At 54.9% G+C, this 25,692-nt stretch overlaps 1 protein-coding gene across 2 annotated transcripts in view; it reads right to left on the bottom strand.

Annotated features, from left to right (window-relative positions):
* Positions 1-8,373: 8,373 nt before the first annotated feature.
* Positions 8,374-25,692, bottom strand: part of Epha2 (EPH receptor A2) — a 28,498-nt gene continuing 11,179 nt past the window's right edge. For both annotated transcript variants that reach the window (XM_090335743.1, XM_090335744.1), the window contains 14 exons: positions 20,849-21,004; positions 20,434-20,766; positions 19,696-19,811; positions 19,153-19,306; positions 18,607-18,706; positions 17,994-18,049; positions 17,683-17,808; positions 17,377-17,565; positions 17,213-17,274; positions 16,917-17,126; positions 16,615-16,764; positions 15,287-15,480; positions 13,732-13,887; positions 8,374-9,354 (listed from right to left, as the gene is read on the bottom strand). In XM_090335743.1, coding sequence (XP_090191869.1) covers positions 9,249-9,354; positions 13,732-13,887; positions 15,287-15,480; positions 16,615-16,764; positions 16,917-17,126; positions 17,213-17,274; positions 17,377-17,565; positions 17,683-17,808; positions 17,994-18,049; positions 18,607-18,706; positions 19,153-19,306; positions 19,696-19,811; positions 20,434-20,766; positions 20,849-21,004 — 2,108 coding nt within the window. In that variant the 3' untranslated portion in view covers positions 8,374-9,248. The remainder of the gene's footprint in view (positions 9,355-13,731; positions 13,888-15,286; positions 15,481-16,614; positions 16,765-16,916; positions 17,127-17,212; positions 17,275-17,376; positions 17,566-17,682; positions 17,809-17,993; positions 18,050-18,606; positions 18,707-19,152; positions 19,307-19,695; positions 19,812-20,433; positions 20,767-20,848; positions 21,005-25,692) is intronic.

Below are 25,692 nucleotides of genomic sequence, written 5' to 3'. Positions count from 1 at the left end.
ACAGGGCCAGAAGGCCTCTGTAGGCCACTTCCAGGAGTTAGAGGATTGGAGGATTCAATGGGGGGCATGATGAGAGGGAATCGGACCCCTGGCCCCAGGCCCAGGCAAGCCCAGGCTGGCCCAGGAGTGGATCTGACCCAACTCTGTACCACTTTCCCCCACGGCTGCCTCTGAAGCCCCTCCTGTGCTCCCCAGGGCCTCCCTCTTCCCCAAGGCCTGGGCTACCCCAGGATCCACCCTTGGACCCCATCCAGACTTAGCTCCCAGAGGGACTCATCCTGGTGCACCGCAAAATGTTCCTTCAGAATGGTCTCCGGGGTGGGTGATCTCAGAGCCACTGACCAGAATCAAAACCAGCCATAGTGTTCTTCCTCCCCCTGTCCCTCACTAAGGACGGGAGCCCCTGAGATTGAACCATCCCTCCCTGTTCCGGAGGCTTGCCTGTTCCATCTCTGTGCTCTGGGTCTCTTGGTCCCTCCATTTCTTGGGAGTCTCCTGGGCTTCTGACTTGTCTCCCCACATAACCCCAATGTCCTCCATTTAGTCTGCCTGTCTGCCACGGCCCTCTGCCCTCATCTCCTCCCCCCTCTCAGCCTCATGCTCTAGCTCTCTAGCCTCTCCACCATTATCCCCAACCCCCCTTCTGAGACTGTCTCTTCTTCCCCAGTGGCTCCAGTGGTTTGGACGAGCTCAGTTATAACTGCCACATGACCTCCCTTCCCTGCCACAGGCACACGCACACCCCCACGGTCACACACCAACTCACAGGGATACACACACACACACACACATGGGGCCATGCCTCCTCAGGCATGCACAGACTCGTATATAATCTCAGCTGGGTTTCTTTGAACCTGAGGAGGTTCTGCCTCTCTCTTTCCCCACCCTCCCTCCCCACCCCAGCACCAGGTCCCAAGGGTGCAATATGCAAAGCCCTATGGGGGGGCGGGACTTACAGAAGGCCTGCTCTGCCTAGTCTCTGAAGAGACACCCCCCCTCCCGCCCCAGTCAGGAGGCTGGTTCCCTCTGGGATCGAGGGGCTGAGGAATGGGGCCAGGACCCCTCTCTACCTTCCCAAAGGGGACTGGCCGTCTCCTTCCTCCCCTCACCCCTCTGTGTTCTTGAAAGATAGCCAGGACCCCCTTGGAACTGGGAACCTGGATCCAGCCAACTCAGTCACCATCGCCCTGGGAGACCTTGGCATGTGCCTCAGTTTCCTCCCGTTAACCAGAATCCTGATGTCATTCTGGCAATGTTGCTGGACCACAGTGGGCACTGGGCAATGACCGGTATGAAGAGTCTGTGGACGGCCTCCTACCTTCCTCTGGACTCTCAGCCCCCCACCCCCACCCCAGACAGAGCCCTGGGCACCTCTGTAGTTAGCCCCTACTGGCGGCCTGTCTGCAGGAGAGCTTCCCAGCAGACTTGGGGGGTCGGAGGGAAGGGGGAGCAGGCCCTCTGCCTTCTAATTTAGATTCTTGGGTTTATGGCAGGAAGCACGCAAGGCTAATGCTGTAATTAAGGCGATTCCTGAGGCTGCAGGGAGGAGGCAAGGAGAGGAGTCCGCTAAGAGGCTGTCCCCCCTCCCACCCCTGACACAAGTCCCAGCCTGGAGTTTCAACAGCCCTAGCTCCCAGCTCTGAAACTCCATTTTGCCTCCTAGGAAACCAGAGATGGGCAGTTGCATGAGAAAGTCACACAGCACCTGGACTGTCCTGCGGGCCCCTTCTGCTAGACTAGGGGGAGGGGGAGAAGGTACAGGGACATCCAGACATGTAGCCACACATCTCTTTCTGTCTTTCTCTGTCTCTGTCTGGTTTGTCTGTCTGCCCCCCTCCTCCCACCCCCTCTGACAGTACTCAGGCTTGAACTTAGGGCTTGGGTGCTGTCCTTTGATTTTATTTTTTTCTTTGCTCAAATTAGCTTGTACATTCAAGGCTAGCATTTGAGTGACAATTCTACATCTGGCTTTTTTGTTGGCTAATTGGAGTATAATCAAGGACTTTCCTGCCTAGGCTGGTTTTGAACTGGGATCCTCAGATGTCAGCCTCCTGAATAGCTAGGATTGTAGGCGTGAGCCACCAGTGCCCAGCTAGACCTGTGGCTTTCTAGTTCTAATGACTCAGGCTCCCTCTCTCCTCCCTTTACATCCCACAGGAAGGGTCTGGCCAAGGCTCTGTCAGAAGGAGCAGATCTCAACCCAGGGTCAAAACCAAGGCATCAGCCTGGGCCCCCAGTTGTAGCCTAAGTGACGTCCAGAACTGTGCTGGGTCCATCCATCTGTGGTAGCCAGAGGAGACCTTAGGGTTCAATAGCTCCATTGTCCCTCCCATCCATGGGGTGGGGTCACAGGTCTGGAGTTTAGATTCTGGCTGTGCTGGTCCCAGTGTAAGATCTTTTACCAAAACTCGGGCTGTCACCGGGGAGACGGATCCTGTCCCTGCTCCGGGCTAGGCTGGAGGAGGCCCCACCAGAGGACGGGTGGCCTTCATGAGCCCTGCTTCTTACCGATGACCAGCCTGGCTTTGAGGCCTTAGGCCTCCCCTGCCCTCTCTGGGCTTCTGCCTCCTCCATGGTATCAACAGGGAGCTGGACAGTCAGGGTCTCTCGGGGGTATTTCACAGCCAATACGGAATTCCAAAGCACAGGGCAGGCAGGGCACTGAGCTGTTTTACTTAGCCAATTTGGGACTTAAAAAAAACATGGTCAAGCACAAAGACTCAGAAGCAGCTGAGTGAGGCAGGGAGCGAGGCACGTGGCATTCTGTGTTCTCCTTCCTTCAGCTGGGACATCCTTGTGGTAGCCGGCTTTGGGCTGCACATCAAGGTCGACAGGGGGCGTTGCTGAGGAAGCGAGGGCGCCTCACCTCACAAGGGGCCCAGGACTGCCTTGAGCGCCAAATGAGCCTCACCAAGAGAGCCCTGGGGTCTGGGTCTGGGTGGCAGATAGGAATCAAGGCAGGGCAGGAATGGGTGCCAGATGTCCCTCAAGCTGGGGAGAATGGTGGCTTTGTTTTACGAAACTGAGCTGCCCTGGACTCTTTGCATGATCAGGCCATGTGCCAAGGACAGAGAAGCCCACACAGTGGGGGCAGGGGCTGAACCGCCACTTGCTCCATTAGACTGTGGGGTCTCTGGTGAGCTATGTCCTCGTCCCAGCTTGGGGTCAGACAGGTAAGCCGATGATGCCAGCCTGGAGCTGGAGGGCAAGACAGTGGTTGGGTCAATGCTGAGGCTAGCAGAAGTGCCCCACCATGAGCTGAGAGGGCGTGGGGATCATCAAGAGGCTCAGAGCTGTGTGGGGGGTCCATGCATCTTGTCAGTCTCCCCACCACTTCAGGAGAGGCCCTATGAGAACTCAGTAGCAGAGGAGAAATGACAAGTCAAGCCTCAGACCCTAAAACCCCCCTTTTCCCTCCTCCCAGCTGAGGGGAGAAAAGGGGGTGATCTTGAACAACTGTCTCCAAGCGAGGCCTCCTTCTGAGGACCTGCCCAGGCTCAGGTCTGGGCTTGATCCTGGCTGACAGGCATTGCACTCAGCAGGTGTTTAATAAATGCTCCCTGATGGGTAGGGACTCCCAGCCTCTCCCTGGGACTTTCATCTGGCTCCTGCTAACATTGTCTCCTGCTGGGGGGGAGGGGGATTGTCCATGGTCCCTTAGTCCCCAGGTCTCCCTCTCCTGATCCCGTTGGTAGAGTGGGTCACCTGAGACCCTGTGCAGGTTCTGCCCACAGCCTCTTCTCAGATGCGAGTGGGGTGAGAAGGGAAGCCTGAAATGTCTTCATCTCTTTATCTCTGTCTTCCTGGCCCCAGCTGGGGACAGGGGAAGGGCCTCTGGGAGTTGTGTCAGGGCCTCCTACAGACCTGGAGGCCAGGCTGGGGTGGCAGGCTCTGGAATGCACACCCTCTGGCCCGCCCCTCCCTCCCACAGACACTGTTCCACACAAAGCCTGGGCCCCTGTCAGAGCTGGGCTTAATAGGATTGGATAGGGGGTGGGGAGTGGGCCTCTCTGGTGCGGGCCCTGCTCCGCACACACACAATGGGGCCCTGTGACGTCACGAGGCTCCCCGCTGTGATGTCAGGAGCTGCCACAATAGCTCTTCCCAGACATCTTGCCTGGGGGCGGGGCAGATGGCTGGGGACAGGGCAGTGGGGCGGGGCGGGACACCTGGTTCAGGCCTAGGAGAGGTTGCAAGGGGCTGGCCCACCCTGAGCCACAAACCAACCCCTTCTTTCTTAGGGGAGAGGGTCAGAGGTCACCTGTGTGTCAGCCCAGGCCCCCACTCTCCAACAGGCTGCTGTGATGGGAACAGGAGAACAGTGGGAGAGGTGGCTGTCCCCACTGTCTGCTGAGATTCGTGAGAGGACCTGGGCCCTGGAGGGAGGAGCACAGGGAAAGTAGGGAACTGGGAGGACTGGCGTCTGGATGAGTCAGAGCACAACGGGGGAAGGAGGCAATGGTGCTCAGTTCATGGCTGGGGTTGGCCAGGGTTGGGGCTGGGGGGTGGGAGCCAGCCCCTCTCTATCCGCCAGCACAGTCCCTCTGCTGCCTGGCTCTGCCAGACCAGTGTGGAAACAGCACCAGCCGGCCCGGGGCTGCTGACGCCGCCACGGAATGTGATGAAGTTGCTGAACCTGGCTGCGCCCAGCGGGGAGAGAGGGGGCCCCAGCCCCGGCTGGGTGGGATGCGGCTGCAGCTTCCCAGAAACTCGGCCTGATTCTGGCTGAGCCTGGCCATCAGATCTTGGGTTGGAAAGCCAGAGACAGAGGACTGGAGTGGGGCCTGCTTGCCTGTGCCAGGGCGGGGAGGACAAGCCTGGGTGGCTGGCCCTAGCAAGGACTCGGTTCCTAGAGCCCTGGGGCCACAGGCAGACATTCAAGAGATGGGGCCACTTGAGGGACATGCCTTTCCTTTCCAATTACCAAGGTTGCCAAGTGTCCTTCAGCCGTGGGTGTGGTGGAATGAGCTGGCCCTGGCCTTATGGCGCACTCTGTCAACTGCTGCCTGTGGTATCTCCTGGTCACTGGAACCTGGCAGAGAACTTCAGGTTCCCTGTCTGTAAAATCTGATAAAGCCAGGCCCTGCGGGCCTGAGATCCACCCTCACATACAGAACAGAGGGCTCCAGTTGGGCTCAGTAACTCACATGCAATACTCCATTGATTCTCCAGTGTCAGGTTCCAGCCACAGAGGGGGACTACTCGCTATCCACTCCTGTCTCCCAAATCCATGTTAAGATATGGAATCGTCTGTCTCCTCAGCACTCTCTAGGCCCGGCCTAGGCACTGTCTCTCAGCTTTCTTCCCCTCAAGGCTGGCACTCTACCACTTGAGCCACAGTTCTACTCTTGATTTTTTGAAGTGGAAATGAGTGTCTCTGACTTTCCTGTCCTATTTGGCTTCAACCCAAAATCTTTAGCTCTCAAACGCCTGAGTAGCTAAGATTACAGGTCTGAGCCACCAGCAACCAACTTCATTTACCTGTCTGTTGGACAAATATTTACAAAAGACCCACTAGGGGCCGGGCAGCATTCTGGAGAGAAGTGATCCATGGCAAATGTTCCATGCACGCATTCATTGAGCTCAGCTCCAGCAACATCTACTGCATCTCAGACCCAACTCAGGCTAGAATTTGCCAAGGGCAAGGTGTTTGGTGAAACCATTCAAACTTCCTCCTACCCAGACCCTCACGGGCTGAGGTCTGTAGGGTGCTGGTGAGGTCTGTAGGGTGCTGGCCTCAGTGTTCAAATCTGTAAAAATGGACTGGCAACAGGACTCACCAGGAAGGGCTGTGGGAAGGATTAAGTAACACAAGCAAGGTACTCCTGTAACCCCGAGTTGTTGGCTAAGGTACTCCTGTAACCCCGAGTTGTTGGCTAACGCCTGTTCTGCTCATGTGCAGTAGATTGGTGTGTTTTCTTTTTTTTTTTTTTTTTTTTTTTTTGCCAGTCCTGGGCTTGAGCTCAGGGCCTGAGCAGTGTCCTTGGATTTTCTCAAGGCTAGAGCTCTACCACTTGAGCCTCAGCACCACTTCCGGCTTTTTTGTATGTATGTGGTACCGAGGAATCGAACCCGGGTCTTCGTGCATGTTAGGCAAGCCCTTTAACCACTAGGCCAAACTCCAGGCCCGATTGGTGTGTTTTCTTTCCACTCCTGATGTTAACTTCCCATTGCTCAGGGACTCTTCCCTCCTTTCTCTTCAGCATAGACCTGTATGGATTTGTTTACTAATACTTTGCATTATAATAGATGTCATGTGGTTCATTTCAGACATTTGTATTTAGGAACCAACATCTGGGGTGGGTGTGCTCAGTTACAGGGGTGTCCTTACCATCCAGGCCTTTTCAGGGGACAAATCTGGGTTTTCATTATTTAAAATTTTCATCCAGACACAGATGGCTCGTATTTGTAATCCTAGCTACTCAAGAGGCTAAGATCTGAGGATCCCAGTTCAAAAACCAGCCCGGACAGACAAATCTGCGAGATGAAATCTGTGAAATTCTTATCTTCAATACACCAGAAAAAAAAAGCTGGAAACATGGGCCGGGAGGTTGACCTAGTGGTTAAAGTGCTTGCCTAGCATGCATGAAGACCCGGGTTCGATTCCTTGGTACCACATACATAGAAAAAAGCCAGAAGTGGTGCTGAGGCTCAAGTGGTAGAGCTCTAGCTTTGAGAAAGCCCAAGGACAGTGCTCAGGCCCTGAGCTCAAGCCCAGGACTGGCAAAAAAAAAAAAAAAAAAAAAAACAGAAACTAGGTGTGGCTCAGGTGGTGGAGCGGCAGGCTTTGATGAAGAAGCTGAATGAGAAAGCAAGGCCCTGAGTTCAAGCTCCAGTAACTGCACAAAAATAAATTTAGAAAGTTTCCAATCCCCAACCTGGACTATATAGTCAGAGCTTATCTCAAAATAAACAGCAAACTTGAAGTTTCTCTCTGTTCATAGTGGGATGCTTCCCAAACCGGAGGCAAGTGTATACTGACTGGACCATAGAGGGGCATCAGCTGTCCTGGCAGAGGGTCTGGGCACTGCAGGTTAGCCTTAACACCCCAGGGCAAGCCAAGCACTTTCCTGGCTTTGCCAGTGTCACCCCACAAGTCTCATCAGTCTCCGGAGGACACATTCCAAGCCTGCTTCCACCAGTGACAATGATCACGTCACACTGTGCCACCCTATGCTTAAAACCTTTGGTGGAGCCAGCACTGGTGGCACACATGTGTAGTCCTGGCTACCGAGGAAGCCGAGATCTAAGGATCGTGGTTCAAAAGCTAGCCCACGAAGGAAAATCCTCGAGACTCTTACCTTCAGATAACCAACAAAGAGCCAGCCAGTTAGCCTTGGGCAAAAACAACACCAAGGGCAGCACCCAGGCCCTGAGTTCAAGCCCCAGGACGGGTACCAACAAACCAAAACAAAACCACCCAATTATGGGGCTTTTGCACAACCCTGTGGTTTCACACCCCTGTTCCTACTGTGCCTGGCTCACCCCTCCACTGCCTTACTAATTACTTCCTCTTGAGGCCTTGGCCCTCCTGTCTCCTCCTCCAGGAAGCCTTCCTCCTGGGCCCCATACTCACTGATCATTCCCTGGTTGCTTGTGTCCCTCACCTTTCCTAAGCCTCTGGCATGCAGGGCAGTGACCTGGAAAAGCAGAAGATGCCTGAAATTGCAACTCAGACTTCCCTTGAGGCCTTTGCTTTGTGACTTTGGGCAAGTCACTGTCCATTTCAGCCATGAGAAAAGTATCTGGCTTGGGTTTCCCTTCTGGCTTCTCTGTTCCTAACTTGCTGTGTGGCCTGGGACAAGCCTGGTCGCTAGATCCAGCCTCGGTTTTTCTCTTCTGTAAAATGGATCTGCTCACGCAGTGCTTAACAGTGCTGAGGTGTCAATAGACAAGAACCCATAAGCCGCACCCAGTGGTTCACGCCTGTAAGCCTAGCTACTCAGGAGGCTGAGATCTGTGGATCACAGCTCAAAGCCAGCTCAGGTGTTAAAGTCCATGAGACTTATCTCCAATTAACCACTATAAAACTGGAAGTGGCCCTGTGGCTCAAGGGGTAGAGCACTAGCCTTGAGCTGAAGAGCCCAGGCTCAGAGTTCAAGCCCCATGACAAACAACAACAAAAAGAACCCATGAGAATCTTTTGTAATCAACAGAGCCTACCTGGAAGGGGGCGGAGGGAGGCTGACAGCTGTTGGGGGGGGGGTAGCTTACCTCCCAGCCCCTGCCCCGCCCCCCACTCCACTCTCAGGTGACAGCAGCTTGCGAAAGCAGCTCTGTTTAAATAAATACTCCAGGAAGCCCTCCTTTCTGGCACCCCACAAGAGAACCCTCTTAGACCCCATCACACATCCAAGACTGAAAGCCAGAATCAGTTTGAACCATCTGCAACTTTATTCCAGAGCAGAAATAAGTCATTTTCTAACAATAAATATAAAAAAAATAATAATAAATTAAGGTTCCAAAAAAAAAAAAAAAGCCCAACAAAACCAGTCATTAACACTGACAAAGTAGTGAACAGTCATCTGGATGGGTGAGAGAGGGGCGGTCTGGGTGGCGCTTCCTGCAGCCAGGGCCCCCACCCAGCCCAGGAATGTCTGACACAGGGCCTGCTCTGCTCCCCCAGCTCTGGTGGGGCCCTGTCACTCACTCATTCTCTCCACAAAGTACAAAATATATATTTTTAAAAAACCTCAACACAACCAAGCGTCCCAAGAGGGCCCAGGAGAGCAAGACAGCCCATGAGAGCCGAGGACTGGGGCGTGGGGCGTCTGAAGAAGGCACTAGTGGGGGTTAGGGAGGCACAGCACCACTGTGAATCTCACCCAACCAAGTTCATGATCTGCCCTCCAAGAGCAAGACGTGGGGCTTGAGGTACCCTATTCACACGACCTTGGGCTGACCCCCAGCGCCTAAGTGGCTTCCTGTGACAGGAGGCAAAGGAGAGACCATTTAGGAGATGCCCCATGCCACAGAGCATGCTGGGAAGTCAACGTGTGTCTGCTAAGTGCTTGGCTGGGTCCCTTGTAGAGGAAGAGGCCCTGGCCCGGCACCCCTAAGAGTCTCCTCAGTTCATTTCAGGGTGTTGTCCAAGGCCCCCAGCAGAGGCCTGCGGATGGCATCAGAAAGGAACGACTGGAAATAAATAAAGTCTCTGTGACCCAGCTCAGAGCTGGTCAGCGGACCTCTTCGTTTCTTCAAGTATTCTTGGCGAAGAAGGAGTGGGGGCTCTAAGGTCCCGTTGGGGTTCAGATAGGGATCCCCACTGTGTTCACCTGGTCCTTGAGTCCCAACAGGCTATAGGCGATGCGCTTCTGATGGCCAGGCAACCGTACCCCAATTCTCTTGATGTCACTGAGGGTAGGGAGGGAAAGAGAGTTAGGGCCAGAGCAGGGACAGGGACTGGGCTGGCTGGGGTGTGGGTGGCATGGGTGGTGTGGGCAGCTGTGGAGGGGAGGAGGATCAAGGCGGGAAAGTGTGATCAGAAGGGAGCTGTGGGGTAAGAGAGCTCTAGTCAGGCCAGTGAGATTTCACACCCTAGACAAGATTTCACACCCTAGATGTGCCACCACTGGTCAGGTTAGGAAAATAATAAAAGCGCCCATTCTGAGTCTGCTCTCGCTCCTTCTCTCTCTGGTATTGGGACTGGAATTCAATGTCTCACACCCTCATTTGGCTTTTGAAATTTTTTTTTTCCGTCAGTGTCTGGGTCTGGGCACTGTCCCTGAGTTCTTCAGCTCAAGGCTATCGCCCTACCCCTTGAACCACAGCACCACTTTTGGTTTTCTGGTGGTTCATTGGAGATAAGAGTCTCCAGGACTTCGGTGCCCAGGCTAGCTTTGGACACCATGATCCTCAGATCTCAGTCTCCTGAGTAGCTAGGATGACTGTGAGCCACCAGCACCTGGCTTGCCCACAAAGTTTAAGGTCCCTAGTGAGAGGGGCAGTGGGTCACTCAATCCAGCACCAGGTCACCTGAAGGTGACTTCTGCATGGAGGTTTTCCCTCAAGGAATCCTCCATTGATAAGATGGGGTAACAGGTGGAAAGAAGAAAGTGGTGTTTGACAAGGAAGGGTTCTCAGACAGACAGACAGACAGACAGGCCCAGGAACCACAGCCTCCTCTCCCATCCCCCAGTGCAGGCTACCCCTGCCCCTTCTCCTCCACTTCATCCCCTTCAGACCTCCCAGAAACCAGCCTGCAACCACGACAATATTTACTGCTAACTTTGGGAGTTTTCTCTCCACTGTCCTCACCACCAGCCCCAACCCATGAAAACACCCAGGTTTTTATGGGCCGGCTCTTGGCTGTAAATGCCATTAATTATATGGTATGAGCTCCTATTTGCAATTCCCGAGACATGACTTTCCCACAGGCTCCGGAACCCTGCGGGAAGTGCTGAGTGCACAACAGGGAAGAACAGATGCAGGTGAGGCCCCCCGTCTTGCTCCCACAGCAACAGGAAAGCCGGAAGTTAGCTTTGGAAAGAACTTCCTATCCAGTCACCTGAGGATATTTGCAACCTATAGAGCTGCATGCAGGGGTCACAATGTGGAGCCTGGATAAGCCTTTGGGAGCTGGGAGGTGGACTGTGGGCAGGGAGAGGGCAGGGCTGGCAGAGAGAGAGGGGTGGGGAGAGTGAAATTGGAAGACTGAGGTTCAAATTTAGCCTGAGCTGAAAAGTTTGTGACACTCTACCCAAAAAAGCCAGAAGTGGAGGTGTGGCTCAAGTGGTAAAGCATCAACCTTAGGTGAAAAAAGCTAAGTGATCCCGTGCTGGTAATCCTAGGATTACACCTGTAATCCTAGCTGTGCAGGAGACTGAGATTGGGAGACTGCAGTTCAAAGTCGGCCCAAGCAGGAAAGTCCATGGGACTCTTAGCTCCAATTAACTATGGGCAGGACCCAGGCCCTGAGTTCTGCGTTCAAGTGCTAGGACCAGCATGAGAGGACAAAAAAAAAAGAAGTTTGGCCTAGTGCTAGAGTGCTTGCCTAGCATGTACGAAGACCCAGGTTCGAGTCCTCAGTACCACATACATAGAAAAAGCCAGAAGTGGTGCTGAGGCTCAAGCCTTGAGAAAGCCCAAGGACAGTGCTCAGGCTCAAGTTCAAGACTGGCAAAAAAAAAAAAAAAAAAAGATGAGAAATGGGGGTGGAGAGCATGGGGAGGGGCTTTGGTGGGATTCTCCTGAGCAGCCTGCTCCTGCCCTCTCTTTCAATGCAAAAAGCACCCCATGGCTGTGACCTACTGCCTGGATCGATGCAAGGCCACCATCCTGTTAACCCTTATACAAGAGCAGCGAGACCTAGGACTGAGGGCACTTGCGTACTGCCTGGTCTTTTCCATGGGTACACATGGTACCAGCCCTGGCAATGGAAAATTCAAGGCCACACACCCAGTGAACAGGCACTGTGCACTGGTTCCAGGTACAAGGAGAGGAGTGGAGGGTGCGGGTCCCAGAGACGCTTCAATCAGACCATTCAGTCAGTCAGCAAGTGTCCTTCTGGAATAGTGTGCAGGACTTGAAGAACCACCAGCCCCTGCCCACAGAACGCTGCATGCTAGATAGCCTTGACATTGGACAGTCTGTACTATGGGGTTGGCTGTCAGCTCCTCACCAAACATTTAGAATTACTAGTCTAGCTAGAACCCTATCGAAGCCCAGAAAAGCATGGGAAAGCAAGTTGGGGAGAGATGCTGTCCTCACAACCACAGAGGAGCCAGCACTCCATCCCATGGGGAGAGGTCAAAGAACTGGGGTCCATGGCGAATAGGCAACACAGATTTCAGGTTTAAAAGGACATTGAGGGCCGGGAGTTTGGCCTAGTGGTTAAAGTGCTTGCCTAGCATGCATGAAGACCCGGGTTCGATTCCTCGGTACCACATATAGAAAAAAGCTGGAAGTGGTGCTGAGGCTCAGGTGGTAGAGCTCTAGCCTTGAGAAAGTCCAAGGACAGTGCTTAGGCCCTGAGCTCAAGCCCAGGACTGGCAAAAAAAAAAAAAAAAAAAAAAAAAAAAAAAAAAAGGACATTGAGCAGGGCACCACGGGTGGCTCATATCTGTAATCCTAGCTCCTCAGGGGCCTGAGGTTTAAGAATTACAGCTCCAAATGAGCCTAGACAGAAAAATCACTGAGATTCTCCTCTCCAATTAAGCACCAAATTAAAAAAAAAAAAGCCAAAAGAGGAGCTATGGCTCAAGTGGTAAAGTGCCAGCCAAGTGAAAAAGCTAAGAGACAGTTCCCAGGCCCTGAATTCAAGCCCTAGTATCAGCTCCCTGCCAAAAAAAATTGTTTTGAGATCCAACTTATTGGGAAGGAGTGAGAGGAAGAGGGAAGAGGAGGAGGGAGCCATGAATGACTTCCTGGCTTTATCCAGCCATGTTAAAAACAAACCCCACATGCACATACAGCTTGGGTCTATGCAACAGCCGGGCCCTGGGCCCCAGGTCCCTGCTCGTGGGAAAGGAATTGGCAAGGAGCACCCCGGGCTATTTTGGGATGCCTCTAAGAACATGTGTTTCCTGTAAGCACTCTTCCTTGCCCTCAGCTCTGGTCACCAGAAGAAAAGCTATGCTGTCCTGAGAGGGAGGGAGGGCGAACCTGGAGGGGGCCAAGGAGGCTGGCTTAGATTCCCAGGGAGAGGAGGGGAGGGTGACCATAGTCTGTGGACCATGGAAAAGATGAGAGACTCAGATTAAGGCTGGACAGGTCATCTGCACTGCACTCAGCCAACCCCCACCACGAGAGCAGGCACCTGCTAGCAAGTGACACAAGAAAACCTTGGACCCAGGGCTGTGCCTAAGATTCCCTGGGACCCATCTCTCCTCTTCCTGTCTCCTCTGATTAGTTGTCCCTGTGTGATCTCCATCACTGGCCATCCCCTGGGGCAGGCCGTGGCTCAGGCCAGCAGATCGAAAGCCCCCCCTCTCCTCAGTGCTTTGCTGAGGGACACTGGAACAGACTTAGGCACAGACCCAAATCCCAGAACCTCTATGACCCAGAATTTTGGGAGGTCCAGGTCAGCCCTCCACATGGTTCCCAAAACCTCCCCACCCCCAGCCCATTTCAGCTATGACCTGAGACCCTGCTCACACTGCACCACGGGGACACATAGCTATTTTTAGAGGCACAAAAGGCTAAAAGGATGATGCCTTTTCCCTCCGGGACGGGAGGGTGTCCTTGCCAAGGCTGTACTGGGAAAGGGTCACATTGCCCGCGCTGGGGAGGGAGAAGAGCGCCGAGGGACAATCCAGGGCTGCCAGGGGCAAGCTGCAGGGCTGGGTCAACTTGGTGAGGACAAGTGCCAGGAGTGGCTGCCCCTTGGCTCCTGGGAATCTACCAGGAATCCTGGAAAGACACTGCCCAGAGTTGGCCATGAGACCTCAGGCAATGACTCTGATGACTGGAGCTGGAATCTCCCATGCTGCCCCTGGATTGTCACTAGCCCTCACCTGCCCAGAGGGGTCACTCCCAGGCCCTCTGCCACTCCCGCACAGGGATGGTCCATGGCTGGCGTCCCTGTATGGCCACCATGTTGTTATAGTTACTCTTATTCTCTCTCTGGAGACAGAGGCAGAAAGGGGAAGGAATCCAAAAGCACAGGCTGCTGGTCTGCATCTGCCCTTCCTATAGAGGTCTATGGAAAGCTGGAGAAAGGGAGGGAGAGATGGAGAATTGGGGGTGGGATGATGCAGGACTCAGGGCGGCCCCCAGAGCCAGACTACTCACTCATTGGTCATCTGCACCACCTTCTCGATGGCTGTGTAGCCAGCCGTCATGAAATGCTCTGTGTACTGTTGCATCTTAATGGATTCCAGCCACTCAGACACAGTGCGGAAGGGCACTCCCTCTGAGCCGCTGGTACTAGGTAGCCGGATGGACACCCTGTAACAGAGACAACCAGCCGTCGGGTGAGGGGCTGCAGTGCCCAGCCCACCTGGGCCCCCATCCTGCTAATGTGGGCATGATAAGGAAGCCAGTCCTCACCCGGGGCTTGTCAGAAGCACCTGCTCTCGTTCCTGTTCTCCATTCCTATCGAGGCCACCTCCAGGAACCCCAAATCATAGAACCCCGTTACAAGCACAAATTCTAGACACTAATCAAGACCCAGCCCAGCTATTCCACAGCCCTGAGATATTTAATCATCCTGTGTCTTGGTCTCTTTATCTATAGAAAGGGAATAATTAAGCTGGGCGTGGTGACTCATGCCTATAATCCTGGTTTTTCAGGAAGCCAAGATCAGAAGGATTTCAGCTAAGGATAAGCCTGGGTAACAAAAGCTAGCAAGACCCCTATCTCAACAAATAAGCAAAGCATGATGGTTCATGCCTATAATTCCAGATCTCTGAAGACCAATTGAGGGTTCAGGTCAGCCCCAGGCAAAAACAAAAAAACAAACAAACAAACAAAAAATACCACAATGGGCCCAGATCATGGCCTAGGTGGCCTAGCATGCACACAGCCCTGAGTTCAATTCCTCAGTACCACATACATAGAAAAAACTAGAAGTGGTACTGTGGCAGAATGCTAGCCTTGAGAAAGCCCAGGGACAGTGCCCAGGCCTCAAGTTCAAGCCCCACAATTGGCCAAAAAAAAAAAAAGCAAGCTAGGTTCAGTAGCTCATGCCTATCTGTAATCCTAGCTACTCAGGAGGCTCAGATCTGAGGATCTGAGGATCAAGGTTCAAAGCCAGTCCGGGCACAAAAGGACTCTTATCTCTAATTAACCTCTAAAAAATGGGAAGTGGAGCTTGATTCAAGGGTAGGGTGGTAGCCTTGAGCTGAAAAGCTCAGGGACAACTACCAGGCCCAGGGGTAGGGTACCCAGGGGTAGGGCAGTAGCCTTTGGCTGAAGAGCTCAGGGATAGTGCCCAGGCTGAGTTCAAGCCCCATGACCGCCCCCCCCCACACAATCACAAGATACTATCTGAAAGGAAAAAATATATCTAAACCAAAAAGGGACTGGATACCTGGCTCAAGTGACGGAATGTCTTCCTAGCAAGGGTAAGGCCCTGTTTCAATCCTAATACTGTAACAAGAAGTAAATAAAGAGAAAGGAGCTAATCCTGGTGGATATGCAAATGAGCTAGACGGTACAAAGTGCTGACCACAGAAGGCTGCCTTCTTGTGCTGAGTCTACCCAGCGTCCCTTCCCTGTCCACGCACAGCTTGTACGTCAAGGCTCTGGCTACCCCCATTTCCCCAGCTGTTCCCTCCGCTCAGGAGCTTGGGAGTACACAGCAGGAAATGTGGGGGTCACCACGGGCACAGGGCATGGGACTCACCGGGGATCAAAGTCAGCCAGAGTCTTGAGGGAGTCAGGGGCTCGGATGAGCTTGTCAAGGATGCTGACGATGTCGGCAAACTTGGGGCGGCGGGCACGCTCCTGCTGCCAGCACTGCATCATGAGCTGGTAGATGGCGGAGGGGCAGTCCATGGGCGTGGGGAGCCGGAAGCCATCGTTGATGGCCTTCATCACCTGGCGGTGGGGGGAGCATGTCAGGAAAACCTTGGCAGAAGCCAGGGAGAACTGGCGCTCGGACCCTGGGGGACACTCAGTGCAGGGAGATGGGAAGGGACAGGGAGGTCCAAAAACAGACAGGATGGGCCTCTTAAAAATCTGACATGGGCCTAGCACCAGTGGCTGACGCCTATAAATCCTAGTTACTTGGGAGGCTGAGATCTGAGGGTCCCAGTGCAAAGCCAGAGTAGTGAGAAAAGTCCATGACATGCTTATCTCCAATTTTCTCCAATTAAGCACCAGAAAAGCTGGAAGCAGAGCAGTGGCTCCAGCGGTAGAGCCCAGCACTAGCCTTGAACAAAACTCAGATATGGGGCCAAGAGTTTGGCCTCGTGGTAGAGTGCTTGCCTCGCATGCACAAGACCTGGGTTTGATTCCTTGGTACCATATACATAGAAAAAGCTGGAAATGGTGCTGTGGCTCAAGTGGTAGAGCTCTAGTCTTGAGAAAGCCCAAGGGCAGTGCTCAGGCCTTGAGTTCAAGCCCCAGGACTGGTCAAAAAAAAAAATCTCAGTCAGAGGTGAGGCCCTGAATTCAAGCCCTACGACTATCACAAAAAGAAAAAAAAAAGTCTGACATAGGACTTTAGAATTGTCCATAGGGGAGGGGGCCAGGAGTTTGGCTTGCCTAGCATGCATGAAGAAAGCCCAAAGACTGTGGATCAGGCCCTGAGTTCAAGCCCCAGGGCAGACAAAAAAAAAATTGCCTATGGGCCAGTGCTGGTGAGGGAGGCTGTTTCCTGGGTTCTTCTGCTCCCCAGAGCCCCCCGGGAAGTCCTGCCACACCTCTTGGCTCAGCCTCTCTCTGGTCTCTGGATGCCTCTTAGCTAGGGCTCTCTTTTCTGCCTTCTCTTCACCCCACTGCTTTACCACATCCTGAGACATGCTCTGGGTAGCCTCCTAGGTTCCAGGCTGGGTGAGGCACGAGGTACACACACACACGTGCACACATGCATGCACTCGGGCACTAAAGGAATCTAAGAGCAGTCTCTGCCCGATGAAGGTCAGCGTCCCACATTCTTCTGCTGGGGCCTCGGGCCTGGACTTGAGGACAGGGGTTTTCACTTGGGTCCCTGTGACTGAGGGGACCTACCTCGTGGTTCGACAGCTCCCAGTAGGGCCGTTCACCGTAAGTCATCACCTCCCACATGACGATGCCAAAACTCCACACGTCACTGGCGGATGTGAACTTGCGGTAGGAAATGGCCTCCGGAGCTGTCCAGCGAATCGGGATCTTGCCACCCTGTAGGGAGGAACCAGGTCCAGTTACCACTGTCCCTTCTAGCCAGCCCCCCCTCATTGTGGCAGCCAGGCCTCTGCCCCTCTGAAGTCCCACCCTGCCTCCCCCAGTCCCCATCCCTGTGCCCAGCAGGGGCAGCCCCTCCCCCAACTCACGCTGGTGGTGTAGGTGGCCTCGGGGTCGTCCTCCAGCACTCGGGACAGGCCGAAGTCGGACACCTTGCACACCAGGTTGCTGTTGACCAGGATGTTGCGTGCGGCCAGGTCTCGGTGCACGTAGTTCATATTGGCCAGGTACTTCATGCCTGCAGCGATACCCCGCAGCATGCCCACCAGCTGCAGCACGCTGAAGTCACCATCCTTCTCCTGCAGAGCACAGACCCTCAGCTCCAGCCAGCCCTGGACGGCCCAGGCCCCCGGCCACCAGCCTCCACCACTGCCTGCTTCCTTACCCGGAGGAACTTGTCCAGGGCCCCGTTCTCCATGTACTCTGTGATGATCATCATGGGTTTGTCTGTAGGGTGGGGGCACAGGTGAGAGGTGGGCGGGCCTAACACAGGACCACCTCCCCTCCTCTACCAATCACATGATCACCCAAGGGTCTTTCAGGACTCACATTTGGAGATCACGCCCTCCAGGCGGATGATGTTGTGGTGGCTAAACTGCCCCATGATGCTGGCTTCGCTTAGGAAGTCTATCCGCTGCTTCTCCGTGTAGCCTGCTTTCAGTGTCTTGATGGCCACAGGCACCTCTTTCTTCCCCGAGGACGCCTTCAGTGTCCCCTTGTACACCTCCCCAAATTCTCCTGCGGACAGGCAAAGTAGAGGAGTTGCCCTTGTGAGTCCAGGCTTCAAGCAGGCCCAGCCTGGACCCCCCTCCCCATCACCAGCCTTCTGCTGTACCACAGGTACGCCTGCCTCACCTGCTCCAATCACCTTCTGCCGGGTGACACAGGATGGGTGGATCTCGGTGGTGAACTTGAGCACAGCCTGGTTGGGGTCTTCATAGGTGTGGGGGTCCACGTAGGTTTTCAGGGGCTTCAGTTGCTCTGGGGGAAGGAGGAGGGGTGGGGTCACAGACAGCTTGGGAAGAGGACCCCAGGAGACATGGGCCAGGATGTGAAGCAAGGACCTTCCAGCTTAGCCCCAGGAGCCCTGGAACGCCCTGGCTGCCCCCATCTCCACCGCCAATCTGGGGGAGTCCTTGGGAAGAGGGGAAGGGGCTGCCTCTCACCTGACTTGGAGAAGTAGACATCCTCCGAGGACTGACGAGCTCGCAGCTTCCTCCTCCTAGAAGGACCACATGGGAACACACACAGGGAGGTCAGCACAGATCGTGCTCATGCACACATGCGTACACACGCGTGCACATCCCACTCCCATCTCCCACTCTGTGTGCTCTCTGGCCAGAGGAGCCAATGGAGCCTGGTCCTGAGAGGACTCTGTACCCAGCACTCTGCCCGCCTCTGTCTATCAGCAGAGGGCGTGGGGAAGGCTGCGGAAGTGAGCAAGCCAGGACTCACGCTGGAGGATCTACGCCCCATAATAGCCCCTTAAGTAGCCATAATGAAGGCTTTGCTCATTAGAGCTTCCTCCCCATGCAGTGTCCAGAGCGAGTGTGGACAGAGTTAACAACAAACACAGACACCACGACCATCGCCTACCGAGCCTCCGGACACACCCAGCTCTTCCCAATCACACAGTGGTATGTCCACACATCGCCCTGGAGACAGGGATCTGATAGGATCCAACTGGACCAATGTGATCCATTTCTCAGATCAGGAACTGGCCTTGGCCTTCCCAGTCCTACCTAAGCCCCTGGGAGCCCAGGTTCAGCTCCGACCAACCTGCGGTGGATGAAAAAGCCGACTCCTGCCAGCACCAGAAGCATGGCGATGCCAACAGCCAAACCACCGATCAGTGCCATGTTGCCAGATCCTTCGATGGCTATTGGAAAAGAACAGCTGATCACAGGGAGCCGCTCCCCCAAATCATAGTAACACCCCCTGCTAAGCCTAGCTAGGGTCCTCTTAAGGTATCAAAGACACCTGGGCATCTACAGCTACTGGAGTGCTTTTAGTGAGAGTCTGGGGATAATTATTCCTGCAGTCCTGAAGGTTTCACACAGCTATCCCAGGTGTGGGGGGGATGGGGGGAGACACTGGCTCTGCAATGCATGATTCAAACTCAGACCAGCCAGTTCCTCCCACAGCCTGTCTCCCTTACAACTCTGTCCTTACAGGCAGACATCCCAGAGCCTCCGTACTGACCCTCCCTTCCAGGATGACCAAGGAAAGAGAGGTATGTAACACATTTGTGAGCTTCCTCCCTGGGTATGCCATTGCTCCGTTTCAGGGCCAGGGTTTGACCCAGGTTCCAATCCCCCAACTCACACAGCGTCTGGAACTCATGCAATTTGCTGCCGGCCCCCTGGCCCTCCTGTGTCAGTGCCTGCACCTGCACCAGGTAGACGGTGTCGGGAGTCAGGTCCTCCAGGGTCACAGAGAAGCCCTCGGTGCGACGCACGTTGTAGCTGTTGGCGTCTCCCTGTGGTGGTGCAGGCAGAGGAGTGGTGAAGGCAGGGCAGGGGCCTCCAAGCCACCTCATCTCCCCTCCAAAAAAAGTCTAGCAAGCAAGTGGCTCCCCAGGGTTGGCTAACTGCATGCTCTTCTTACAAAAGAAGACACTGAGGCCCTGAGAGGCCAAATGGCTCACCTGAGATCAGATACCAGCAAATGCCCAACTCAAGACCCAGCCCCAGGGCTTCTGATCCCCAAGAAGCCAAGTCCCCCCTTCCCCTGAGGAGGAGAAATTCTTTCACTTCATATCTCCTTAGCACTGCCCTGGCAGACCCCAGACCCATTTCCTCAGGTGGCCGTGTGGTATGGCAAACACTTCTGTGGCCCGCCACGGTCAGCACTGTCCCCATGAGTTACCTTCTTGCGGTAGGTCACCTCGTACTTCCACACCCGGCTCTGCTGGGGTGCAGGGATTGTCCAGGTGACACTCAGCGAAGTGGTACTGCGGCCCTCCAGCCTCACTTTGGGGGGCTCTGGGTAAGATGAAGGGGAGAGGAGGAGCATAAGGAGCCGGCAGGGGATGCAGGGTGTGAACTTCCGGCTCCAGAATGCCCCCCACCCCTGCCTCATCCCTCCAGGGACTGGCCATGACATTCACTCGCACAGGTAATAAGACTGAAGTAACAGCTGGTGCCACTGTGCTCCATGAGAGGCCCTGCTCTAGGAGCCTTAACACCGATACCCTGCCCAGCCCCCAACAGCTCTGGTATGACCTGTGGACACCCAGAAAGGAACCTGGAATTTGTCCACAGTCCTAGAGCTCAGAGGTAGCTCCGGAGCCGAGTACATGTCCCACAATGTCCCCCCCATCCCATCCCGTTTTGCTTTAATGTTTGGGGTAGGGCCTCATCGTTTTGAACCTTGACAGTATCTATATTTCCCATGTACCACCCGCCATACCTGGCTTACTTTTTGCCTGGGCTGGATGCCCTCAAACCACCATGCTCCTGAGCTCTGCCTCCTGAGTAGCTCTGCTGCTTCTCTTTGGGTGCAGCCAGGCCCTGACTGCCTGTTCTTCCTCACGTCCTACGTGGACAGCCTCCACTCCTTCCCTTGCCAGCAAGGCACCGTCACTGCCGCCGTCCTGGGCCTCACCTGTCTGGTTGATGCTGACGCTGGCAGTGCGGAAGCTGCGGCTTGTTACCAGGCCCGAGACACCATTGCGGGCCTCCACGGCAAAGGTGTAGTTCATGTGCGGCTCCAGGTCGCTGACGGTCACACTGGTGTGGGTCAGGGCGTGTGGGGGCTCCGAGTAGCGCACGCTGGCCTCGCAGGGCCCACAATCTCCAGACTCTGGCCAGCACTGCTCGCAGGTTACCCGGTACACAATGTCCTCGCGGCCCCCGGTGTCCTGGGGGGGTGTCCAGCGCAGCTCCACCTTGGCACCCATGCCCACAGCTGTGAGGTAGTGAGGGGCAGAGGGTGGGCCTGGAGGGGACAGAGGACAAGCATCAGCTACCCAGTCACAATCTCACTGGCCACCCCCCTGCCTGGACTCAGCGAGACTCACGGGTACAGGGCATGGACAGCGGGTCCTTTGGTGCCCGGAAGTAGCCCTCTTCACAGTCACAGGAGGTGGCACCCTCCGGGGACGGCAGTGTGTGCTCGGGGCATGCCAGGCAGGAGCTCTCAGACGCCTCGGACTTGAAGAATCCCGGAGAACAGGCTGCCAGATGCAAGGGTACAAGGTCAACTCGACCTGTGCCTCCCTGCTGGCTGTCAGTGGCTCACTCCTAGCCTCTTAGGAGGTTGAGATCTGAGAATCATGCTTTGAGGCCAACCAGAGAATGCTATGGAGAGTCTTATCTCCAATCAACCACCCAAAGGCTGGAGGGCAGGTGCAGCTCAAGTGGGAGAGTGCCAGCTTTGAGTGAAAAAGCTAATAGGCAAGAGTGCAATGCTTGGAGATCAGATTTGGAATTAAAAAAAAAAATACCCCATTGTGGGGACCCCTGCCAAGTGAGGGAGTCCATCTCTGTGTACCTGGTTTCTCACCTAGCCAAGGAGAACATGCATGGCCAGCAGCCAGCACACGCTGGGCACCAGAAGAGCCTCCCCCATGTCCACGCCACTGGGCCTCACTCCTCACAGCCTCCCACAGGAAGCCTACGCCCCTGAGTTTGCCACTTGAGATCCACGCCTCTTTTTTCAGCTTCCTAAGAATCTTACCACCCACCCTGTCAGCTCAGCGCCTGAGTGACTGAGCAGAGTATTTGCCTGGCTTATCACCTTTGATCTGTGCACTTCAGGGTAGGGACAGTCCGCTGAGCTACTGCTGTTTGTTGATTGACCAACGAATTGATCAGCCAACTTTCCTAGTTCAGGATGTCTCCTGCCACCTTCCCCCCACCCCCCGCCCTACCATGGGTTCCTTCAGCCCAGACCCGACCGGGCTTCCTGTTCCGGGGCTGGTCCACCAGGAAGCAGGAAAGGCCAAACCTCCAGCATTTTCCCTGGACCTGTTTCCACCACCCACAGGACAGCAGGAAGTGGCTCTCTTTCCCCAGGTCCAGCTCAGCCCAGCTGGCCAGGAGTGCAGGCACCTGACTCCAAAGACTTTTTCTTCCTACCATCCGTCCTATCCTGCCCCTGCCCCCAGCCCCTTCCTGGCTCCACAGACAGGAAACTGCTCAGACACAGGCTCCCTGTGCAGGACTATCCACAGCTTGGTAGCTGTGGAAATGGCCAGAGTGGGGACACCCTGGGGTCCTCCCTTCCAAAGTTTATAACTACTCCCTCTAGTTTTTTATTTGCTGCTCCCAGGGTTTGAACTCAGGACAGAGAACTTAATCCATGCCTCCAGCCCTGCTTTTTCTTTCTTTTTTTTTTTGGTGGGTCATGGGGCTTGGGCACTGTCTCTGAGCTGTTTAGCTCACGGCTGCAGCCCTACCCCTGGGCCTGGGCATTGTCCCTGAGGTCTACAGCTCAAGGCTACCACCCTCCTTTGAGCCAAGCCTCACTTCCCAGTTTTTTTCTAGAGGTTAATTGGAGATAAGAGTCTCAGGTCCTTTTGTGCTGGAGCTGGCTTTGAACCTTGGCCCTCAGATCTCAGCCTCCTGAATAGCTAGGGTTACAGGCGTGAGCCACCGCACCCAGCTTTCCAGCCCTGCTTTTTGCTGGTTATTTTGGAGATGGAGCCTTTGAGGACTTTTCTGCCTGGGCTGCCCTTGAACTGTCGTCCTCTAGATCTCAGCTCCCTATAGCTCGGATTGCAGGTACGAACCACCAGTGTCCAGCTTTCCTTAGCTTAATCTTAAGAGCATCCTCAGCCACCTCCAAGCTCAGTGCCACATTTATGGGTGTTTGTTCTCTGAGCCTCTCTTCTGCCTGGTCCCCGCACAGACCCTGAGATGAAACCAAAGCCCTTAAATCACAGGGAGCAATCCCTACCCAAAGAGCTGGGCAAAGTGGGTGGAGATGGGAAATGAACTTAAGACAGGAATCTGAGGAGTCACCCCTGGGGCTTAGCAGAGCTGTAAGAGTTCAACAGGGTTCAGATTCTGAAGGAGAGAGGGGTAAGGAAAGTCACGGCCTACAGTAAGCGAGGAGCCATCTGTGCACAGGGCAGTAGGATGAGGCAGGGAGTGTGGCAGTGGAGAAGGACCCTGAACGCCAGGCCTACAAGTCTGGATTTCGTCCTGTGGGCCATGGGAGCCATGGAAGGTCTAACATTAGGGACACTGACAATTAGATCTGCACACAGGGTGCCTGAGAGGTGAGGCAGTCGGTCTCCTGACAGCCCTCCAGGGGAGCCCAAGTACCTTGACCCAAAGACCATGACAGAGCCAGGCCTGTTCACCCTGAGGCTGGAGTGCAGGGCAGGGAGTTCCTTTCAGCGAGCAGAGGTAGGAGAGATGACAGTGAGGGGGGCTGGCTTCAAAGACAGCCAGTCTGTAAGGTGTTAGGTAATGAGTCAGGCAGCCGCCACTTTGTGGCCTCTCAAGGTGGTACATGCACACAAAAACACATCCTGCCTCAGCCTGAGAGATCAGACACAGGCAGACAGGAGGACTGCTGAGGAGGACCCCTGAGCACGACAGCAGAGGCCCAGGGTGAGCTCCTGATCTGCACGGGAGAAGGGCAGGGGCGGGGGGGGGGGGAGCCTGGAGCACAAGCACAATGAGCACCTTCTGTGTGCATCCATCTATTTCCCATCATGCACCAGTTACACATAGGAACTGCTGGCATTCACTCTACATTGCCAGTGAGACGAAGGCCCAGAAGGGCCGAACAACCGCTCCGTGACGAGACACAAGCAGGATGCCTGACATCGTCTCTCCTTTCCCACATCAGTCTGGAGCAAAGAGACATGGAAGCTCTGCGAGAGACTGGAGAAGTCCTGACCTGCTTCAACCACCAGAACCATCTGAAGACTCATTTCAGAGCTGTGGGAGGGGGAGGTGCCCCACCCCAGGTTTCTTCCAGCCAGGCATGCCTGCATCGGCCTGGGAGAAGTGTAGACCCCAGCCCAGGAGGCTGTGGGATTAGCTAAAGTGGTCTCCCAAAGCCTCAGATGTCTTTCAAGTCTGCTGGCGGATTTAAGAAATCCATGTGTGTGTTTGCATATCTGCGATAATACAAAAATAGCTCTCTCCTCCTCGCAGATTTTCAAGTGAAAATGACATTCCAGGAAGCTGGGCCATGTTTATTCTGGGGTCCCCACTCCCCCCTCAGCTTGTTGGCTGAGATGCCTGCACCCTAGCTGAACTGTTGAGGGGTTTAAGGGCAGTAAGCTTGACCCCAAGAACCATAGGGGTACCCTCCCATCCCAGGCAAGGGCTTAAGACACCTGCCATCCCCTGTGTGCCCTCCTCCCAGGGGAGAGGGCGCCCATGCCCCTCAGCCCCATGCCAGGAGGAAGTGGGGGAAGAGATGGGTTCCATTCTTGTGCCCCAGAGCCCGGGGGTGGCCCACCCGCTGCAGGCAGGAAAGAGGGAATTTGGAGATTTCCGCAGCGGATGCACAAGATAATGCATGGAGAGTCAGCATCAACCAGGCATGCGCTAGCCTGCCAAGAATGTGCTGCCCCAACTGCTGGGAGGCTGGGGGGGCTCCCCCAGGTACTGCCAGAGTTTAAAGTGCTCAAGGGGGGCCCAGAATCCCTGAAGGGGACTCCAGCAATCCTCCAATCTGGACAGATTTCCTGGCATTCTGGGCAAGCAAGTAGAGACAGGAGTTAAACACACAAACACATCCATGTACACAGAACACCACTGTCCCTTTGTCAACAAGCAAACTCCTATGCATCCTTCAGTGCCCAGCTTATTAAGTTCCTCTAGGTAGTCCTTCCAGGCTTCCCAATTCTGTCAACCCACTAGGTATCAGTTACTCAAGTTCATGTTTACCAAACACAAGTGAGTGCATCCTACGTGTCTGGCACCATGTTGGGAGCTGGGTGGTGAGACAGATAAACACCTTTTCAGCTCCAGGGGAGAGCACAGCCTGACGTGGCATTCATGCTTCATTTGAAACTATCTCTGTGAGGAGATATGAGGAGCCTGCATGAGACTGACAGTCCCCGGGAGCAGAGATGGGTATGACTTATCTGTGTACCATGGCCCAGCACAGGGTCTGGTAGGAAGCAGTTGCTCAGTTAATGTTGCCTGAACCAAGGTGTGTGAAGAAATGAAGGAAGGAAAGAGGGAATGGGAGTGAACTGGGAGTCCCTGGATACCATCCACTTGTACACCCACCTAGGTGGCCTGAGCCTGGCCCCAGGTCTCTGGACTCAGCTGCCTGGCAGGCCTGAGCCACTTCAGCAGAACTGGGGCACCGTGGCTGCACCTAGGGCTGTACCCCGGTTTTTCCAGTTCCCGATGCCTGCCCCTCAGGTGGCAGCGTGGGGTGACTCAGGGACAGACGCCCTCTGCTTGACGCAAGTCCAGCACCCCAGCACCCGTGGGGCCCCTCCCTGAAGTCCCAGTCACCTGCTGGGCCGTGAGGTTAAGAGGTCACGGTGACAATTCCGCAAGCCAGGCCCAGTGGGTGGCCACAGGCCCCACCTCAGCCTAAGGATGCCTGGACTTTGTCTCCAAGCCCTGACAGACAGTGGGCGGGCGCAACTTATCAAGGAAGCCAAGGAGGGCAGCTGATAACTTTAGGCCCAGTGATTTCTTGTTGCCTAGCAGGTTTGGGGGTCCCTGCAGAAGGAGGGACTTCACACACATACACACAATCCTCTACCATGTCAGGGAGCACTTCCCCTCCCCCTCCTGCTCTGCTCTACCTCCCCCCACCACACCACCACCTTTTCCCACCACCAGCTTTTATCTCCTGTTTGTTCTCCCTGCCTCCTTCCTTCCGTTCTGGGGACCCATTTACCTTCCGGTGGCAGTGGAGGGAGGAGCCCGCCTG

Source organism: Megascapheus bottae, chromosome 6, assembly GCF_031878675.1.
Source record: "Megascapheus bottae isolate mThoBot1 chromosome 6, mThoBot2.hap1, whole genome shotgun sequence".
Lineage (NCBI taxonomy): Eukaryota > Metazoa > Chordata > Mammalia > Rodentia > Geomyidae > Megascapheus > Megascapheus bottae.
This window is presented reverse-complemented; position numbering and strand designations above follow the sequence as displayed.